This window comes from Carassius auratus, unplaced genomic scaffold (genome assembly GCF_003368295.1).
Source record: "Carassius auratus strain Wakin unplaced genomic scaffold, ASM336829v1 scaf_tig00012435, whole genome shotgun sequence".
NCBI classification, from domain to species: Eukaryota; Metazoa; Chordata; class Actinopteri; order Cypriniformes; family Cyprinidae; genus Carassius; species Carassius auratus.
In genome coordinates this window covers 34,078-54,666 of record NW_020524287.1, presented here as the reverse complement: position 1 = coordinate 54,666, position 20,589 = coordinate 34,078, and the positions used below count along the sequence as shown (strand labels likewise).

The following is a 20,589-nucleotide window of genomic DNA, read 5'->3' as shown; positions in this document are numbered from 1 at the left end:
TAGCACTGCAATCTCATGAGGGATGCAGTTTTGAGGGACTATCTTCCCCAGGCTTACCTAAAGTAAACCCACTTCACCCACTATTCTTTGTAGAAATTCAGTTAATTCAGCTTGTGACCGCAGCTTTTGAATGAAAAAAAAGACATTTACTTTTAGTATGCTTGCATGATGTGCATGTATTGCCTGACTCAAATCACTCAGAGCTTCACAGCAGTAGCACATTGCCTGCATACCTATTGGAGATTATTTCTTTCCCCCTCACAACTTGAGTCTTTAGATGCTATTTTCAGAAAAACAGAAAGTGCTATCTGGTCTGCACGACTCCAGTGTGTAAAGTGTAAAATGTTGGACTGAATCATTGACCTGACCTTTCCGTTAAAACCTCTCTCCACATGGATGTCACCTCTGACATTCATAATAATGAACCAAATACACAAAACCAAGCACACCGCTATTAGAATCAGGGGTGAACTCTATGCTTCCGTTTATGGAAAACTGAAGACTTAAAGATGAGTTGAATGAAACAGCAAGCAGAATCTCTGTTAATCAGTAATAATCACAACTGTACCTTTGTTCATAATCCAAGTCTCGGTCTCAAGCACCTGCTGATCACCTACCACCATGATTATGACTGCATACACAGCCTTTGAACAGGTGTTGATACAATGTGTGTGTGTGTGTGTTAGTCAGTAATTGCTTCGAGTTCACTATAACTTGTTTTCAATTCTCAACTGCTCACTGCAGACCAATGAGTATGTGATTCATTTGTGAGTCATTTTGAGTGATTCCTTAAAAGAACCAGCTGATAAAGTGTCATTTATTCTCGAATCAGACAACAGTGATTTAGTTACATGCATCTACTTTAGACAATGCTATAAAACATGTTATGTATTCTTTCTCTCTTCTTTATCATGTCTGGTAGCTCTCTTATCACCTTCAGTTGATAAAGCAAGCTCAAAATTCAGCTTAAGCATCATTCATTTTTGTTGCATTATAGAAAACACTTTGTGTCAGGATTATTTTACTATAGTGACTTTTGTTTTTGGCATTACTGCAAAATTGCAACTGCAAATTATGCAGTTTATCTTAAAGCAGGGCATCTAATTTATTAATGAATACATTTATATGATAATATCACACTGGTTGTTGTAGCGATAACTACCATAATAACGGTATCCTGCGTGCATATGTGAATTTCTGGCCTTTCTCTGTTCTAATTAATGACAGACAGTTAAGCTGTTAGTAATATGGCAGACTCCAAATGTGCAGCTATAGGCTTGTGATATCGTTGTTAAATAGCATTTAAATGTCAGCTAATTAGTGCCTTTATATACAGTATGTTAACAAGGTGTATTGTATGTTCCTGTATGAGTGTCTTTTGAAAGTTGACCAGCGTATGATCTGAACAAGGGTCTTTTCTTTCTTCCGTGGAACATAGAAGATATTTTGATGTTTTAATTACAGTGAAAGTCGTAGTGAAAACTGATAACAATTTTTCAAAATGTCCGCTTTTGTGTTCCACAGAAGACAGAAATATGGTTTGGTATGACATGAGGGTGAGTAAATGATGACAGAATTTCATTTTTGGATAAATGATCTCTTTAATCTTTGGGATCTATTATTGTTACCAAACAGAGAAATCCGTTCAAAGTCGACATGGTTTTATTTTATCAGTGGTGATAAAACGACAACTCATGCATTGCATCAGGACAGTGACAGCAGGATTTAGTGTTGTGGTGGCAGCTTTCCTCCATAAATCAGCCTGTAAGTCAATTACTGCTATTGAAAAGGGGTTTGTCAAGAGAAGCTTGACACTGTGTAACACTGTGTTGATATCTCCCAGATTTTTCCTATTGTAGCTTCCAGTGTTGTGATTCTTGACTACAAATAGGGTGAATTCCGTTTTTCCACTTTTGATAGTCAGGGCATCAAAGCCACTATATAGGAATGTTCTCGAGCACATTTAGCAGAAATCAGCAGGTGTGTAATATATACAGTTTTTCCCTACCAACCTCTGTGTAGCCAGTTACCCATGGTTACAGCAAACTGTGATCCCTATATCCCATTTGGCCTCTGGCTTCCAATGTTGCCATGGTGCCATCATCATCTCCCTAAGCTTGTTTCCTCAGATGCCTGAAGGATTTAATCAAATGGAAACCCAATATGGGGTCACATCCATGTCTTCATCTTTTTCACGCATCCTCTGAGCCCTTAAAGGGATAGTTCATCCAAAAATTGATGTTTATCTGCTTACCCCCAGGGCATCCAAGATGTAGGTGACTTTGTTTCTTCAGTAAAACACAAACCAAAATTTTTAACTCAAACCATTGCAGTCTATCACTCTTACACTTATCTTGTAAGTGGATGGGAATCACGGCTAAAACAACTTCTTGCTTTATGGTGGATTGCAGACTTATAAGTGCATTACCGCCACCTATCTCTCAAGTGGACCATTGACACTCCTAATTGAGATCGTAGATAGAGTGTCAATGGTCCATTTGAGGGATAGTGGCGGTAATGCACTTATAAGTCTGCCATCCGCCATAAAGCAAGAAGAAGAAGAAGATGCCTAATGTGCCTGCTGCTGAGGCCCTGTCCCAAATGGCACACTCCGGACTTATTGTTATGTTTGAGATATCAACCACTGCTCGATGACCATAATGTTTGTATAAACTGTAGGTAACAAGTGGTAAAATGTACACCTAGGTCATAAAAACTGTAATGAAACACTTAAATATTTTCTTCTCACCCATGTCATCCATTGCTCTTGAGCGAAATCTCCTCCCATGCGTTGTCTGATTGGCATTTCTGGAGGGTTCCTGGGTAGTTAAAGTGTGCGGAGCCTGCATCTATTCGGGCTTTGCGGAAGACAGCTTCTAGGGGACAAAGGGGGCGCTGCTGAGCACACTTCAGAGTGTTAAAATCCTGAATGGGATGGCCTCCAGACTCGTAGACTCGGCGAGCACGCACAATTTCAAGTCCATAAGACCGAAGGTCCACATGAAGTACGCAGTTTGGGACAGGGCCTGAGAACGCCCTCAGGAGGATGCACCCAGAAGAGTTTTAACAATTCGGACATTGTGTGAATCAGAGGTAAAAAACAATATAAATACTGTTCAGTTTCTTGCACAGACCGTTCGTTTTGTGTCTTTACACATCAATGTATCGTCACGAAACGCAGAGTTTAATTTGGTTTTGTTTGTGTATGTTTTTTTGTTTGTTTTATTGTGTTTTAACCATGATTTCCATCCAGTTACATTATAAGAGTGATAGACTGCAATGGTTTGAGTTAAAAAATCTTGGTTTGTGTTCTACTAAATAAACAAAGTCACCTACATCTTGGATGCCCTGGGGGTAAGCAGATAAACATCAAATTTTCATTTTTGGGTGAATTATCCCTTTAAGTCGGCTGACCCAGAAGTGTTCAATTATGTTAAATGTCTATAAAATAAAAGACAAATATTTCTTCTTAGGCTCCCACCCAAAGCCAGATCTTACGTCCCTTGAAGCATAAAACAGTGAAAATTAATTGTGAATTTCCAATCCTCAGTGGAAATAAGACAGACTTGCTTGATTGCTACAGTTGAATGTGGGGGTGTGAGGCGCTACTTGCAATGAACTCTCTTCTCTTGCTCTTCTCTTTCTCTTCTCTTTCTCTTCTCTTCTCTTTCTCTTCGCTTCTCTTCTCGTCTCTTCTCTTCAATTAAAATGCATAGTATTTATATTGAATATCATTATAAGATTTTTGTGTATGCACAATAAGACAGTATTGCAAAATATAATAATAACAATAAACTTTCAGTTCAATGTTAATTTCTTAAACAGTGAACTCTAGTTATTGTATAGCATAATCTAACTGCATTGAGTAATATACAATAAAATTAGACATGTCAAAGAGACCCAACTCCATGCAGTTAACAAGTGAGCAACAGCACACATTAGCATACTAAATGTCACTTTTCTTTTTACCATATGAAAAATATGACGTTGACAGGAGGCACAAAGAATCACTGTGCTGGCATATGCAGAGTAATTGCTTTTGATTTAAGCAACATCCCCCTCCCAAGATTTTAAGAATTTCAAAAAATACTCTCACCATTCAACATCACCCTCATGTCATCCCAAACAACATGGTTGACTTTCTTTTATGGAACACAGAAATAAGATAAATAAATAAAAATATGGTACAAAAAAGTTTAACTATTCTTTCTATAGGGCACAATTAAATCAATTTTTTTCCCAAGTTCCATTTTCTTTTTTCATTTGTAATTTCTCTGGATGCCGTTTTTTTTCTTCTTCACATTTTAAGTTTTCTGGATTTAGTTTTTCCAATAAAAATTTTCTATACTCTGTTTTAATAATTAAATTAAATTAAATTAATCAAAAAGCACATCTAATTAATTTAAATCATGAAACTTAACAGAAATGTATTAAAAGTTGAACGAAAAGAAAAAATTTAAGCCCTATGAAACACTTTTTTCCCCCTCAAATTCTGTTTTCCATTAATTTTATGAATTCCATTTCAGTGGATTTTCTGTATGTTTTTCTGTGTGGACTCAGAATAACAACTAAACATTGCACTTCTGTAAAATAAAGCAAACAGGATGCACTTTCTTCCATCTCGGTCATGTGAATTTGCATGAGAAACTTAAAAAAAATATATCTATAGAGTGAAAAATGTCTACTTTAAATTGAAAAATAGAAATATGGTGTTTTGATGAATGATTTAAATGAAATTTAATGTGTGTGCAGTACACACTGTGCATTGTTTAAGCTGGCTTTCAGTTCAATAAAATAATAAAAAACTACATTTTGGATTTTTATTCAACTAAAGTGGGCATACTGCAATTTGTACTGTATTTTTTTTTTTTTTTTTTTTACTGTAACTGACAGATTCCGTCCAAAAAATAATAATCCAACACGTGAGTGAAAGGGAATGGGAGTAATTCTTCTGGGATTGGGACAGGATTTTACCCCAGTATTTTTGTGTGGTTGATACGGGACTGAATTTTTTATTTGTGTGTGTGTGTTGGAAGTAAGAGGTTTGAAAATCCCCTCGCGTATCACCCTCTAGTGTAGTGTGTATACTGCAAAACATCAGAAAAGTATAAGTATGCAATTTGGGATGCACCTCATGTTTATGCGTTCATCTTTATATTGATGTGACAGAGGCTAAAAACTCTGAGGATTCATATTTAAATAGCCTTTGCAGCTAAATGTTCACAGACACGAGTCCATATTGTGTTTTGATTTAAGTGTGCTAAACTATTTATTCATCCAAAATTTGGCAAATTTTACAAGAAATGACTATTTAATTCACTTACTAATTAATTCAGTGCAATGTTACTTGCCATTCTTTGTCATTATTTGTGAAATGTAGTTAAAAACAGTGAAAATTGTTTAAAAGTAAATCCTACACTACAATTTTTTTCTGTGCATGCTGTAAACTGGAAATCAGTTTTAGTAATGCTATATATTAATTCCAGCCTAAATTATTTATGTAGTCTCAGTGCAAATGCATGAAGTAAACCTCTGTTTTACAAATTTAAATGGATTGAGTGCAGTTAAATTAAGTTGTGACAGAATGCTGAATAGTTGTGTTGCATTAGCTCAGTTTAATTAAGTAAATTGAGCAAGTAGCACAACTCATTTTTAAGTGCAGGGATGAATTTATTTTCCTAACCTCCGTTCAGCTGGTTGGTGGGAATAGCTGTGATTAGTTAGCTGTAAGATAGAGCTTGTAGATGTAAGATGTAACTTTTTATAAGTTCATCTTGGATATTCTCCCTGTACCAGTACTGCCTCTTTTTAGAACCTTTTTTTCCTCCTTTAATTTAATAGCAATTCTATTAATAGATCTCTGAAGGAAAGTACTCAGAGGTTTCCTCCCTCAACCTTCTTTCTCCAAGCAAGCTTTCAGAGCAAAACCCCTCCAGGATACCTAAAAAAGACATGTTATGCATTCCCAATGAAATATACACAATGGAAGGGATAAAACACCTACTGACTTTATACCCAATTCTATACTGATGCTGAATGTTGAAGAGTGAATTTCAGTCTGTGTCTGCTTTTAAAATCCAGATGGCTTTCCTCCAGATTGAACCTCTGAGTATATCAAGTGGACAATTGCCAGTGCCACATATTGGTGCAATGCAGATGTCTTTCTAAAAATAAAGAGAATAATTATGTACTTCTATTAAACCAAACATTGCACTTTTTTCTGATTTGTATTAGCAAGCAGATCCATTCAAACTAATGCATTTTAATAGGGAAACCCCCGTTATAGTTGCTACTTTTTGGGTGGGTGGGGTAGGGTTGCTTTATGTCAGTTGTTTAATTTTTTTTTAATGGTCCCTTAGCATTTCTGGTGATCACAGTCATGAATCTGCTCTCCTAATAATTAGTCAATTGCAGCATTGAGCTGCATATACATCATACTGCAGTATGCATTACATTAGAGATGGGATTCATGAACTTTATTGACCACAAAACAGGCTGAACTTACATTAGTCGCTTGGCAGACTCTTCATCCTTAACTGATGGCATTGCTTTGAATGGTGCAGTACTAATAGAGCCCCACCCATTTTCCACTCGCCCACATATACACTCACTCATAGACATACTCAGACAAGCTCCACTTTGAAGCATGCATCTAACACTCATCTGAATTTGCCCTTTTGTCTGAGAGGCAGAAAATTATGCTTTCTGTACTTATAACAGGCTCTCCGGTTCCAGTTTGAAGAGTTTGTCGATTGTAAAATAAGAATGAGACAGCAAAGCTTATTAAAACAAATCCATTGAACCTAAATTATATATTTATCTCACTATCCTTAGCCCTCCACATTAAGTGTTAGATAACTTGTAGTCTCCTTTTTTTAATTGAAGCATGAAGTCTGTGCAGTGAATAGGTGCCACCAGAATGCGAGCCCAAACATCTTATAAAAATATCACAATAATCCAAAAGTAATCCATTTTATCAGTTAAACATCTGGTGAAGTGAAAAGCTGATTGTTTATAATAAGCAAGTCCTTCCAGTGAAAACCAGTTCTAAACAAATATGTTTGTGGATTTTTATGTGATAAGTTTATTATGGATTTTGGACACATTTTGAACAGAAACAATAATTTAAAGTTAAAATACCTTAATGATGGATTTGTTTCCTAAAAACACAGCTTTTGGCTTCACAAGATGCTGATTGGTGGATTACTTGGATTATTGTGATGTTTACATCAGCAGTTGGGACTCTCATTTTGATGACACCCATTCACTGTTGAGGATCCTTTGCGCAAGTAATGTAATGCATCATTTTCCCAAATCCGTTCTGATGAAAAAACAAACTCATCTACATCTCGGATGACTTGAGGGTGACTGAAGCTATGGATGAACGATTCCTGCTGATTTTCAGATAGTGCTCACCAGTTTTGTGTGAAATCTGCATCAGACAGTGAACAAACTGTGGGTGGTCTGTGGACAAAGCTCTAGAGACCGAAACTCATTTCTACATGGCTGTTTCTCTTGAGAAGGTCATTGGTTTGGTGCAGAGCTACAGTCTTTCTGAGAGTGTTGCTTTCGAGATTTGCAGATTTGTAGCCCTCGCTTGTCTCTGCTAATGCACTTTTCTGGTGGCTGGGTCACACTAATAGGATTTCCACGTGAAATGCCCACTCAGGCAGCTGAGGTTAATGACTCATTTGAATGAATTGTGATTGAATCAGGTTTGTTAGATGAAGCATTAATTGATTCTGTCAGTGGAGCTGGGGATTAGGATTCACTCTTATTCAATCAGATTCTGACATACTTATCTTCTCCACAGAGATAGAGTGTGGTTGGCTTTTACATGTGCTGTAGTAGCGGATGTCTTCATAATGAGAAATTTAAACATTGCTCCTTAATAGTTTGCATGTCATTTGTTTGACTTATAATTGTTGAGATATTGTTTTGAGTTATTGTGTAATGTCTATACATTCCATTTGACCATAAGTGCCCTACAAAGTGGACTTTACAGGGTATTCCATCATCTTTAGTCAAGATTCCAGTGTTCAGTTTGTAGGGCCACTCTGACCAGCAGGGATACATCATTTCACAGGAAGCAAAGAGGAAAATGTACCCAATAGTCATTGCACATCACTAAAGCACTTAAAGAAATTTGATTCCGTGGACGAAAAAAAAGTTGAAGTTTTTTTTAAACATTTTTTTTTTTAGTTTAATTAGTCCCATGTGTGTTTTGTACATTGTTAGCTGATATAAAATGTTACAGTGCAAATCTGGTTAAATAAGCTAAAATATACATATATAATATAATGTAATATAATCAAATTAAGTTTATTTTCATATTAAAAATGGCATCAGACATTTATCAGTCAGGTGTGCACTTTTAAATATGACAGTTTAATTTAATTAAATAATAACTTAAATAATTTATTCATTTATAAGATGTGCTTTAGCCAGATCGTTTTTAATCGCCTTTTAGCACTTTTGGTAAACAAAACCACATGTGTGGTCGAACCAAACAAGACTGGTGTGAAAACACCCTAATCCTAAACAATTAGTCTGGCCAATGGGACATTATTGTAGAGTGCCTCCCATCCAATTCATCACAATAAGCTTTGTTACTTTTGATATGAAGCAAAATCTCAGATTTCAAATTCTGTCCATTTTATAACAAAATTCTAACAATAAATACCATTTTGGCACTGTTTAACATGGATATAGTCTATTTGCCAACAGGATTTATGAGTAGCAGAGAAAAAGCTGAAAGACTTGGCAGAAGGATTTAAACGCCAACTATCCACCAATGAGCTTGAGGTTACACATTGCTGAAGTCTGTCAGAACAAAAAGTTTGAGTGTGATTCCTTTGGTCCAGATCTATCTAGGATATGTGCTATATGCTATTCTCCAATATTGTTTTAATATGTGAAAGAAATGATGACATCTGTAACACAACCTTGTAAATGTTGTTGTTGTAATGCCAGGATTCACATTCTGCTCATTTGAGTTTGCTCCGTGAGATTGTTTTCTTCTTTCTTCTCTTTAGTTACAGTAGGATACCGCCCAAGAGCCTGAGCATGTCGTACAGTCTCAGTAACACCTATTTGTATTTTGGCTCACTGTGCACAGTTACACCGTTAGTAAAACATGTCAGTGCTGGAGACATATGGAAGTGGGAGGAATGAGTTGAGTAAATGTTTGGCATGTGCTTATGGATCCTCTCAGGTTTCCATCCCACTGTTCGGACATATGGCTGAATCAAATCCCAACAGACTTCAAAGGTACTGGTGTCCACCTCAGACGGGCAGACACACAGGCAATCTGAAGCCAGATAGATTAAATGATGCTTTGAAAGACAGGCTTTCAGTGCGACAGGCAGGTAGGGCTAGCTTTTTTCCATTCTGATCGATGTTACTGAGCAAGAGAAACTGACAGGCCTGTGAAAGGCTCTTTTACTGTTCATCCATCATTACTCTCAGAATGGTGTCTTTGGGACGGGCCAGAGGGAGTGTGCGACTTTCATATTAGTTTAGCTTTTGCGTTATTTACTGTTCTGGTAATGGAGAGGGGGGCTGGGCAGTGCAGAGTTTATACAGTCTTCTGCAGCAGAATCTCAACAATCTCCAGCATCATTACACTAGGGTCACAATATATGTGATGATTTGGGTGATTTTTTTAGATGGAGGTTGTTTATAACCATGGGCAGAGTCGCAATGACAAAGTGAGCTTTGGCAAATGAAAAATAATAAATACTTTTCTTCTACAAGGTGATTTGAAAATAGTGTAGATCAGGGATATTTTCTAATTTTATTAAATAAAAGATCAAATTGTCTACCTTTTTTCTAAGTTAAAACTTTTTTAAAATGAAGTTAAAATTGACTTTGACAAATATATATCTATATCTATCTATCTATCCATCTATCTATCCATCTATCTATCTATATATATATATATATATATATATATATATATATATATATATATATATATTTTTTTTTTTTTTTTTTTTAGAATAATCTTAAAGTTTTAGAAATAAGCGTATGGTATTGTTGTTATTATGTTATGTTGTTATTTTAATAAGAGTAAAAATGCTTAATGTTTACAAGCATAACAATTTGGATATAAGATATGAAAATATTTTGCTAGGTTTCTTGTTTTATTTTATGTAGGGATGCACAGTATGTGTGTGTACGTGTGTATAGCAGTTGGTATTTAATTGTTTACACTGATTTCTCCTATTTTATATTTAGATTCTTTACCGTCATCTAATACTCACCTAAAGTTATTATTTTAATAACACTATTCATTCAATAACACTGTTAATAGCACTGTACACTAAGATAACAGTATAGAAACAATTATTACTCTGAAATTGCTTGTAATTTTTTCAAAGAATTACAAAGAAATGGCAAAGTAACACATTGGATTAAACTAAAATAGTATTTTCTTGTAAAACAAGCATCAATAATGTTTTTTCACAACTTTGAAAAATTAATTTTACATTATAAATTAATCTTCATCTAAATTTAAAAGAACAACCAGTTTAATGCTGTAGATAATAGGGTTGTGATTTCTACATTTACTTGTAGCATTTAAATGACTGATTGTATTTTTTTGTGACTTATTTTCCATTTATGTAGAAAAAATATAGATAATTTTAATAGCAGCCTTTTATCAGTGCTAAAATGAAAATAATTATAGATTTTTATTGTATCTGCTGTCATTTTATTAAGTAAATTTAGTTTAATTGAATTGTAATTAATTTTAATATGATTACAGAAGTCAACCACATGCCGCTGATGTGGATCGTAGGAGAGGACAGGTGAGACAAGGAGATAAACACAATGAAAGAGAAAAAAATGAGAGTGAGCGTATGTACGATTAAGACATCTCAGATCCCAGAGGTCTGCTCCTGTTCTTTTGGTTACCATGGCAACATGTACCCCAGTTCTTCCCCGAAATGTGGCTTGAGTTGTGAGAGATGGGAAGAGACGTGTTTGCAAGGAGGTGCTAAGATGTGCTGGGGCCATTGGTTGTGAAAAGTGCTAATTGCCTCTTTTTCATGGGAAGTAGGGAGGTCTGTGACGGTGTCCAGTCCCTGCAGACTCTTGCCTTCCTACACACATTAACTAAACTTCACCTCTTGGTCCATTTCCACCTCTCAAAACCAGTCTCATCAGTCCCTTATCCTGCTCCCAAAGCAGAGCAACAATAGAGATGCCGGTTTGTTTTTCTCACCACCAAATTAAACTTTGCACTCTTTAGTCGTACTGAAATACCCATATGTTATCTAGAAGGATGAAGCATTTCTGTCAATCAAGCAGCATCTCTGGAGAATATAATGGCGACAGAGAAAATATGAACAGAAAGAACATTATATAGGGTCATCATTACATGAAGTACAATCCATTCCTTTACACTGCAGACAGAGGCATATTCTGTAGAGGGAACATGTTTGCCTTGCCCAGTGTTCTGTAACAGTGGTCAATAGCTGTCCATCAACTGACTAGTTAGTGGAAAAACATTTTACTGTCTATATATATATATATATATATATATATATATGTGTGTGTGTGTGTGTGTGTGTGTGTGTGTGTGTGTGTGTGTGTGTGTGTGTGTGTGTGTGTGTGTGTGTGTGTGTGTGTGTGTGTGTGTGCCTGACCCACAAAACCAGACATAGAGGTCAAGCAAAATTTATTCAAGAATTTGAGTGAACTTCAAGGAATGGACTGAGGCTAGGGTCAAGGCATCAAAAGCCACCACATGCAGACGTGTCAAGGAATTTGGCTACTGTTGTCGTATTACTCTTGTTATGCCACTCCTGAACCACGGACAATGTCCGAGGCGTCTTACCTTTTCAGATGAGAGTAAGTTTTGTATTTTATTTGGAAACCAAGGTCCTAGAGTCTGGAGGATGGGTGGAGAAGCTCTTAGCCCAAGTTGCTTGAAGTCCAGTGTTAAGTTTCTACAGTCTGTGATGATTTGGGGTGCAGTGTCATCTGCTGATATTGACCCATATTGTAAATTTTGGAGCATTTCATGCTTCTTTCTGCTGACCAGCCTTTTGTAGATGCTGATTTCATTTTCCAGCAGGATTTGGCATCTGCCCACACTGCCAAAAGCACCAAAAGTTGGTTAAATGACCATTGTGTTGGTGTGCTTGACTGGCCAAAGAAACTCACCAGATCTGAGCCCCAGAGAGAATCTTTGCGATATTGTCAGGAGGGAAATGAAAAACAGGAGACCAAAAATGCAGATGAGCTGAAGGCCACAGTCAAAGAAACCTGAGCTTCCAAACCACCTCAGAAGTGCCACAAACTGATCACCTCTATGTCACGCCGAATTGAGGCAGTTATTAAAGCAAAAGGAGCCCCTACCAAATATTGAGTACATGTACAGTAAGTGAACATACTTTCCAGAAGGTCAACAATTCACTTACATTTTTTTTTATTGGTCTTATGAAATATTCTAATCTGTTGAGATGGGTTTTTGTTAAATGTGAGCCAAAATCATCACAAAGAGTTTCACAGTGTGATCTATATATGTTACAAAAGATTTTTATTTCAATTATGTTCTTTTAAACTTTATATTAATCAAAGGATCCTGAAAAATAAAAAAAGATTTCTAAAGGATCATATGAAACTGCAGACTGGAGAAATAGCTGCAGAGAATGTAGCTTTGCCATCACAGAAAAAAAAAGAAACATTTTAAAATAAACTAAAATGTATAGCAGTTATATTTTAAATTGTATAATATAATGAAATGTAATGTTTCACAGTATTACTCATAAGAGATTTTGAAAAACATAAAAAATTCTTACTAAACCCCAAACTTTTAAACAGCAATGTATATATTCATTTCCATTGGATTCAAGGCAGTAAAAGAGTAGTGTTAAGTTTCAAAGCTTTGGTTTTAAGGCTTCGGTTCTGAGTGAATGAAAAGCTGTCATTGTCATGACACTCTTACTGTGTCAAATGAGACATTGCACTTTAAAATTCCACTGAAAGGCCATTCACATTATTTGGAAGATAAACCATTTCTGTCCATCAAGCAGCATTACATTAGCCCACCTGCAGTTTAGGTAAGTACAGCAATTTCCAGGTAATTGCACAGCAGGACCATTCGCTCTCTTAAATACTGTAGCTCTGCAAGAAGATAAAAATCATTCTTTACAACCAGCATCATGCAAACAATGATCATCAACATAAAATGCTGGTCATATAAGATTAATTTGTCAACTTAACCCAGTACAGGGAGGTTTATTGACTCATTAAGATATATTACAGAGGTAATGTTACTGTTACGCATCAGCTGTCACTAGAGCACAGTGCTGAAATTGGGCAAGAAAATGTCTGTTTTTTAAGCAAGCACTCCTTCCTGAGGAAAAGAGAAGAAAAGTGGGTCACTGCCTAATTAAGGGCTAGGTTCCCCGTGCTCCTCAGCCTTTGCAAAGACACGGGGAAAAACAGAAACACACACTTCATTTGTAAGCTATGGTTCAGAGAAAGATCTGCTTTTGATTTTGCTTCCCATCCTACCTTCACTTTCTAACCATGACAAAGAAAGGATGAGGACATTATGGAGCTAGAGAAAGAAGAACACAAATGCACAGATATGTTAGGGTGTTTTTCTATAAAGAGAAGAATAGATAAAGGTCATGTATAAATACAAGGCCATGTGTTGGAGGTGTAGAACTGCACTGACAAGCCATAAGTGGTTCTCATTTCCAGTAAAAGCTTTTGGATTTAGAAACTACAATCCAATACAATCTTTGGAGCCACTGATTGGCTGCACTTCCATACATATTGTATTTCGGCTCTACTTTGTCCAATAAGCGCAGGTCTAACTTCAAGGACGAATCCAGGGTGATGAATATTTCATTTCTCCCAGCATTGACTCAGCTGAGACTCTTATTGGTAACATCCCCCTTCTATCACCAACCTTTTCAGTATATTTTCCTGGTAGCCTCCTGTTTCTCATCAGTGGTGATGCTTTAAAAAAAATTCAGTAAGATTATTATTTGATTTTTTTATTAATACTTTTATGTAGCAGAGACATGTTAAATTGATCAAAAGTGACAGTAATAAAAATGTACTACAAAAGATTTCTATTTCCTTTTGGATTTCTTTTGGACAAATAAACGTATGTTTGCAAAGAGTGACAAAGGGATAAACAGAAGAGACTGTGCAGAAAATCTATAGATAGTGATGGTATAGTAACATATACCATATGTTATTTACTAACCTTGGGCTATGTTCCCTCTTTAAGAATAATCCGGATTCATAAACATTAGAATGAGGGTTAAGAATAAATGAATGTGTCTACGCACCTAAACCCATCAGTTTTCTGTCCATATTTGTATGAATGCTTTGTTTACATGTAATTATTAGGGAACAAGACCCATGTTAGTGTATGGAACCCACACATACAGAAATAACCATGATGCTGATACACCGTACTAAAGGCTTGCAGCTAAAATCTGTTTCCTCCTGCAGATGATGGAAAGCTCTCCCTTGATGAGTTCCAGGCCTTCTTCTCTGATGGGACTCTGAATGAAGAGGAGCTAGAAAAACTGTTTCACACCATTGACTCTGATAAAACCAGGTGATTCTACAGACACACTGCGCTGAATACACGTCCAGTGAATCACAATACAGGACAGAGGGGCAATAAAAATAGGAAACAATAAGACATTGGTTAAATTGTCAGGGAATGAAAAAAAAAATGGATTGGAACTTTTTTCATTTCATTTTGTGTTAGTATACCATGGTCAAGTTGTTATATCTTCCAGTATTTAGAATTATCTCAGTAGTGCAAATGTCAAGAAGTATTATCCATTTCTCTAAAAGAGAATCTAGTCAGTGGCGAAGCATGGATGAGGTGATTTCGCCTAGGGCACAAGCTTCACCTCATGTAAGCTGCTGTGCAAAGCACTGTAACTGTTTCATCAGATCTGGCCCTGTGGGGTTTCAGAAAATAAATTCCAACTTCTCACACTGTCTCTAATTTATTTAATTAGTCTGCTTTTTGCTAAGGCAAATTTCATAGGTAGCTTTTTATGTATTTTCAAGTAATTAATAAAAAAATATTTTCACAATATTTGTAAAAAATGTATAAAATTACAACATGTCTGGAAATTACACAAAATATTATAAAATAAAAATATATTTAAATGTAATAAACATAAAAACAGATCATTATAAACAATGTTTGTTTTAAATAAATATAATGTATTTATTAATAATATATTATATTGTATAATTCATAATACATTTAACACAATACAGTATTTTCACACACAAAAGATATATACCAAATACTTCTGCATATTATAATTTTAGCATACTTTCAGAATTATTTTTTATCTTAATTATTTGACAATAATAATTTTATGATAGAAATGTACATTTCAGATTAAAATTCTGGTTCTGTGTAATAAAAATCACTCCCTGGGACAAAAGAGTATCCGTAGCATACTTTTTGAAGAAATAACCATGTAAACAAGACCTTCAGATCCCCTGATTATAGGTAATAGTTTCTCAAGAATCAGGCAGAAAAATAGGACAGATTTCTTCTCTGGTGGACATAATGAAGGATAATGGATTGTAAGAAAAGGTGAAAGGGGAAAGACAGTGACTGATGAGGGATAATAAAGAGATGAGGTGAACATTAATAGGAAAAGACCCTTTAGAATTGCTTATATATTTGTTTCTAGTCATATAACATTGGATTACTAGCTTTCTCTCTCAGTCTCTCTTAAAGTTTTGTGTTTGGAAAGTTTCATCATGCCTACATCTGTCTCATCTATAGCGTTCTACTACCAGATCTCTTTCTCTTTCTGTTCTTTGTGTCTCACGCACCCCATTTCCTGATGTTTGTGTGTATAGGTGTGTGTGAGCTTGTCTCTGAAGGCAGAACAGCTCATGTGTGTGTGTGTTGTCTTTAATCACATTTCAGAATGAATTATGTAAAAAAGGAGAAGTCTGCAGCTGCTAGGATGCGGTCACTTCTCTGCAGGTCCAACATTGCCTTCTCTCTAAATAATGAACCACCAGAGCCCATAAGGACTGGTGCAGAGAAAAGGATGGAGACAAGAGGGCTAGATGATGAGATGGGGGAGGGCTGGAAAGACACTGGGGTGCGGAGAGAGACTGAGGTGGTGAAGATCGAATGGAAGAAGAAAAATGAGAGCTTTATGCATGTCCCCTCTTTGTACTTGTTTCTCATTTACACTTATGTTGTGGATTTGAAATGAAACATGAGCCTCTCAGCTTTCGTCTTCCATTCATCCGAATATCATGCTGACATTCGCACACACTTTTACATCATTCTTAACAGGTGTGACTATGAATTCAGGGTGTCCGCGGGGTTTTAAAAAGTATTAAAAAGTGATAAATCAAAATAGTCAAATTTAAGGCCATTAAAAGTGTTAAATGTGGTCTCAGAGGTATTATTTTTTTCCAAATTAGGTATTATTTTTTCAGACTATCAGGTGTCCTATTCTGAAATTCTATCTGCGTTCGCGTTAGTTCGTTTAAATATGGGCTTTAGCATATCTGGGCAGATAATCAAAGATCTTTCGTCTCCGTCTCAACGTATGTTTGATGCTGACGTCATATTCATGGGTCGTTCGGCATCATCTCAGAACACTGCGCGCTCAACAGAAGTGGCTGGCTTCCGTTTTATTTTAGACTTGCTTCAAGGCATATCTTCAAAGACTGGACAACCATCGTCGTCTTCATGGGCAAATGCAAGTTTTCTAACAGATTTACTGATAGCGCTGTTTCTCACACATGCAAAGAGAGAGAGAGCGAGAGTCTTACCACGCTGAATCAACACGCTATATGTAAACTATTCTTTGTTGTCTTCTCCTGTCAAAATAACGGAGTTCATTTAGAATTATTCATATTCATTTTCAAACAAGCAGAAGACACACCGGTTTCTCCGGTAGTGGGCGGAGCTAATGGCAATTTCATTGGCTGGCGCTGATTTAGTACCGTCCCTGTTTTGATTTCAGCAAATCAGTTTGACCGAACGCAGACAACGTGATTAATATTCATGAACCCAGCAGCTCATCAATTAATAGTGCATTGTATATACATTAGTATGATAGTAGAATTAGTAGTAGTATTATCTTTTAATAATAATTAATTTGATCTATTACTATTTTGTTACAGAAACCCTCAATGACCAAAAATATCTTAAGCATCACCACCAGTCTTAAGTTCAGTTAAAATGACAAATATGCATTCATTAGGCCTAAAAGTAAATTTTTACATAAGGGCATTGTGCTAGAAATATTACTATTATTTAGTAAAAATGTATGTGATACTGCTACTACTGTTGAAAAAAATTAAAAAACTTTATTTTTTGAATAAAAAAATCACAATATTTCTTCCATGTTTTAATTTTAATAGCAAATCCCCTTTATTTACCAAAAATAAAATGTTTAAATTTCATAAATTAAAAGACAAATTAAATTTGGGGGAAACTTGTTTACTGTTTTTCATAATTATATAACTTGTAGAAAAACTTTAAACACAATAAGTATAAAGAATGGCATTGTTTTTATTTTTATTGTAAAAAGTAAAAAATCTGTGTAAATTATAGAAAGGTCGCTGATTAACACTTGCAATTCAGTGTCGTGATGGTTTTAAAAAATATTCTGAAGGTAGTAAAAAAGGTATTAAAAAGTAGTAAATTTAACTTAAGGATTGCTGTATATACCCTGATGATGGAAATCTGATTTTTGTTGCTCTTACCATTTGATACCATGATGACCAACAGGATTAGCCCCACTGTGAAATCTCATTGGTCAGAATCATGCTTTTCATATCTGTGTATTAAATCATTGTTAATTTCTGTTTGTAAATCATTTTCCTCTATAACTTGACAGATTTTTAAGAGATGCATGACATTTGAACAAAAAAATAATAATTTTATTCACTGAGGATCAATTTATGAAAGTTGTTACATATCAGAATTAAGCGAGACTGAATTCAAGTTTGTTAAACAGTGCTTTTATAGCTATTGTTTAACATGGTCTAATAGCATTTGCAGCCTAAGTGACATCAGAAAAGCCATTTGATGCGAAGAACAAGCTATTATTATTTTTATTAAAAATTGCAGACATTTTTTTAAATAACATGCATAGATGAATCATTCACAGTGAGACTAAGTTTTGAAATCCTTTTATTAACATATTGGATGGAAATTAATCACACTGATGAATCTGATCACTAGCTGATCTAGCACAGTGCTAATGGGTATGAATGAGATCAGCCCCTAGCAAAGAGAGAGACTCATGACATTCAGCCTTCCCATCTCTTCTGTCCTCTGCTGAGGGGGACATACTCTTTATTTGACAGGCCAGGCATCAAGAGCTCAGTACCAGTGAAAGGAGAGAGGATTGTTAGCCATGTTCACTCTCAGTGCCCACCATACACCTGTAAATGTCATACTTTATATCTTTTTTTTGTGCTTCCCTTTGCCGGGAAAGTATAAAGAAGTGAGAGATGAAAAGTCCAAGAGCAAAAATAAGATAGAAAGAGGATAGGATGAAGCCCAGAAAGGGTAACAGCCAGGCAGTAGAAACCATTTCTGCAGCTAGTTTCTTTTCTTTTTCCTCTTCTTTGTTTTTGTCTAGTAGTGCCCTGTATGAGTACACTTTATAACATTACAATAGTCATTTTTGTTGGAATGTTTGGCCTATTTTTAAATAATCTAGTCTATTAAATAATTTAAAATGTCAAATGCTTGGTCTCATTTGATTATTTCTTCTTTTTGTTTTTGTTTAGAACTAAATGCAACTAAACTAAATGCAACCTGAAAGATAAGATTATTAATATCCAACTGAGTCTGGCTTCAGTATAAATAACAAAATGTCATATTTTGTAACACTTGAGTTAACCTTTTGGGGTGTGAGGTTATTTAGGGGCTCTGGAGAGGTTTTGACCTGCTCTGACATTTGTGCTTTTTTCAGTTGCTTATAAACAAATAAATGGCTAAAGTCTGATAACACTGTAATCAGCACACACTTGGCTACAAGTATATGTGAGCAGTATCTATGTACATGAATGTGTTTTTGAGAAAGCAATGTTTATGCGTGGTTAGTAAAAAACGAGGGAACGAGACACTGCATCTCATTGCCAAACAGGTGCATCTCAATTAATTAGAATGTCATAGAGAAGTTCATTTATTTCAGTAATTCAACTCAAATTGTGATACTTTTATTGGTCTTATGAATTATTCTAATTTCTTGAGAGAGTGAATTGGTGGGTTTTTGTTAAATGTGAGCCAAAATCATCACAATTAAAAGAACCAAAGACTTAAAATACTTCAGTCTGTGTGCACTGAATTTATTTAATACACAAGTTTCACAATTTGAGTTGACAACATTCTTATTTATTGAGATGCACCTGTAATGTTTGATTTGTGTTAGGTCTTCCCTTGTTTCTTATCTCTTTCTTCTTCTGCTTCTTCTATTCTGTTTTTCTGTATGCTTCCCTTTTCCTGCGATGTGTTAGTAATGTAGACACCAAGGAACTATGCGGTGAGTATCAGTATGTTGGTATGTTACAGTGGCAAAGAATATAATTTTCTTCACAAACAAATATTTTTATTTGAATAGATTTGGTATTTACGTGTACAATATGTGAACCTACTCTATGTGTATACTTTCAGTTTTAATATCAATGTCAATGGATAGTGTAACAATTTCTAAAGTATTTAAAGTATTTTTGGGTCATTTTTGTTGGCAATTAAATTTGTCTATGTTTTCAGTCGTCTGTATGGTTTGTGAGTTTGGAGAAATGCATAATTTTGTTCTGCCTCATTTCTCTGTTCGTCAGACTACTTTGCCAACCACATGGGGGATTATGAAGGTGTTCTGGCCTCCCTAGAGACACTCAATCTGGCCATTCTCAAAGCCATGGACTTCACCAAAAAGGTTAGTGTGCCAAAAACTAAAAATTAAGTGTCTCTGCTTCAGTGGCCTTTTGCATTTGCCATTCAAAGTCCAATAACATGGATTCCGATTTTTAAAGACGTGCACATTTCCATTTAAACATCGCTGTTTTTGCTTGGCATCTGCTCCTGAATTATAGCTTCATATGTATCTAAAACATAAAGTCATCTCCTATAAGCATAGTACAGTAAATCTTTCCTCAGATGAGAAACAGATATTGAGAGAGGAGTGTGAGCAAGTTATTGCAGTCTCTTCTACTCGTCTAAATATAACCTTCCATTTCAAAGCTTGGCTTGCATATTCTGTTTGTGGTTTTCTTCTTATTAGCAAGCTGGTGCTCAGATAGACAGCACTGCAGATTACAGAACTGTGGCCATCCCAAATATTTGCCATTCTCTTTCTTTCAGTTTCTAACTGAGTGTGTAATCTGTTTTATAGAAGACGTAAAAACCCAAACGCTCTATGTTCTTTTTCCTTCAGCTCTTCTTGTATGAGTCTTTGAGTGTATTCCTCCCTGCTCCTTGTATTTCACACTCCACACCTTTTGAATATTGCAAGTTAGAGTTCTTAAATACCTGGCTGAGTGATGGTTATAAAATATCTGGCCCGATACGAACTGAGTTAAAATATATAG

At 35.5% G+C, this 20,589-nt stretch overlaps 1 protein-coding gene across 1 annotated transcript in view; it reads left to right on the top strand.

Annotated features, from left to right (window-relative positions):
• The window catches only part of LOC113073594 (N-terminal EF-hand calcium-binding protein 2-like), a 38,240-nt gene extending 18,276 nt beyond the window's left edge, over window positions 1-19,964 (top strand). The window contains exons 3-5 of the mRNA XM_026246407.1: window positions 14,485-14,593; window positions 19,516-19,541; window positions 19,840-19,964. Of these exons, the coding sequence (XP_026102192.1) occupies window positions 14,485-14,593; window positions 19,516-19,541; window positions 19,840-19,964 (260 nt within the window). The remainder of the gene's footprint in view (window positions 1-14,484; window positions 14,594-19,515; window positions 19,542-19,839) is intronic.
• The last annotated feature ends 625 nt before the right edge of the window (window positions 19,965-20,589 follow it).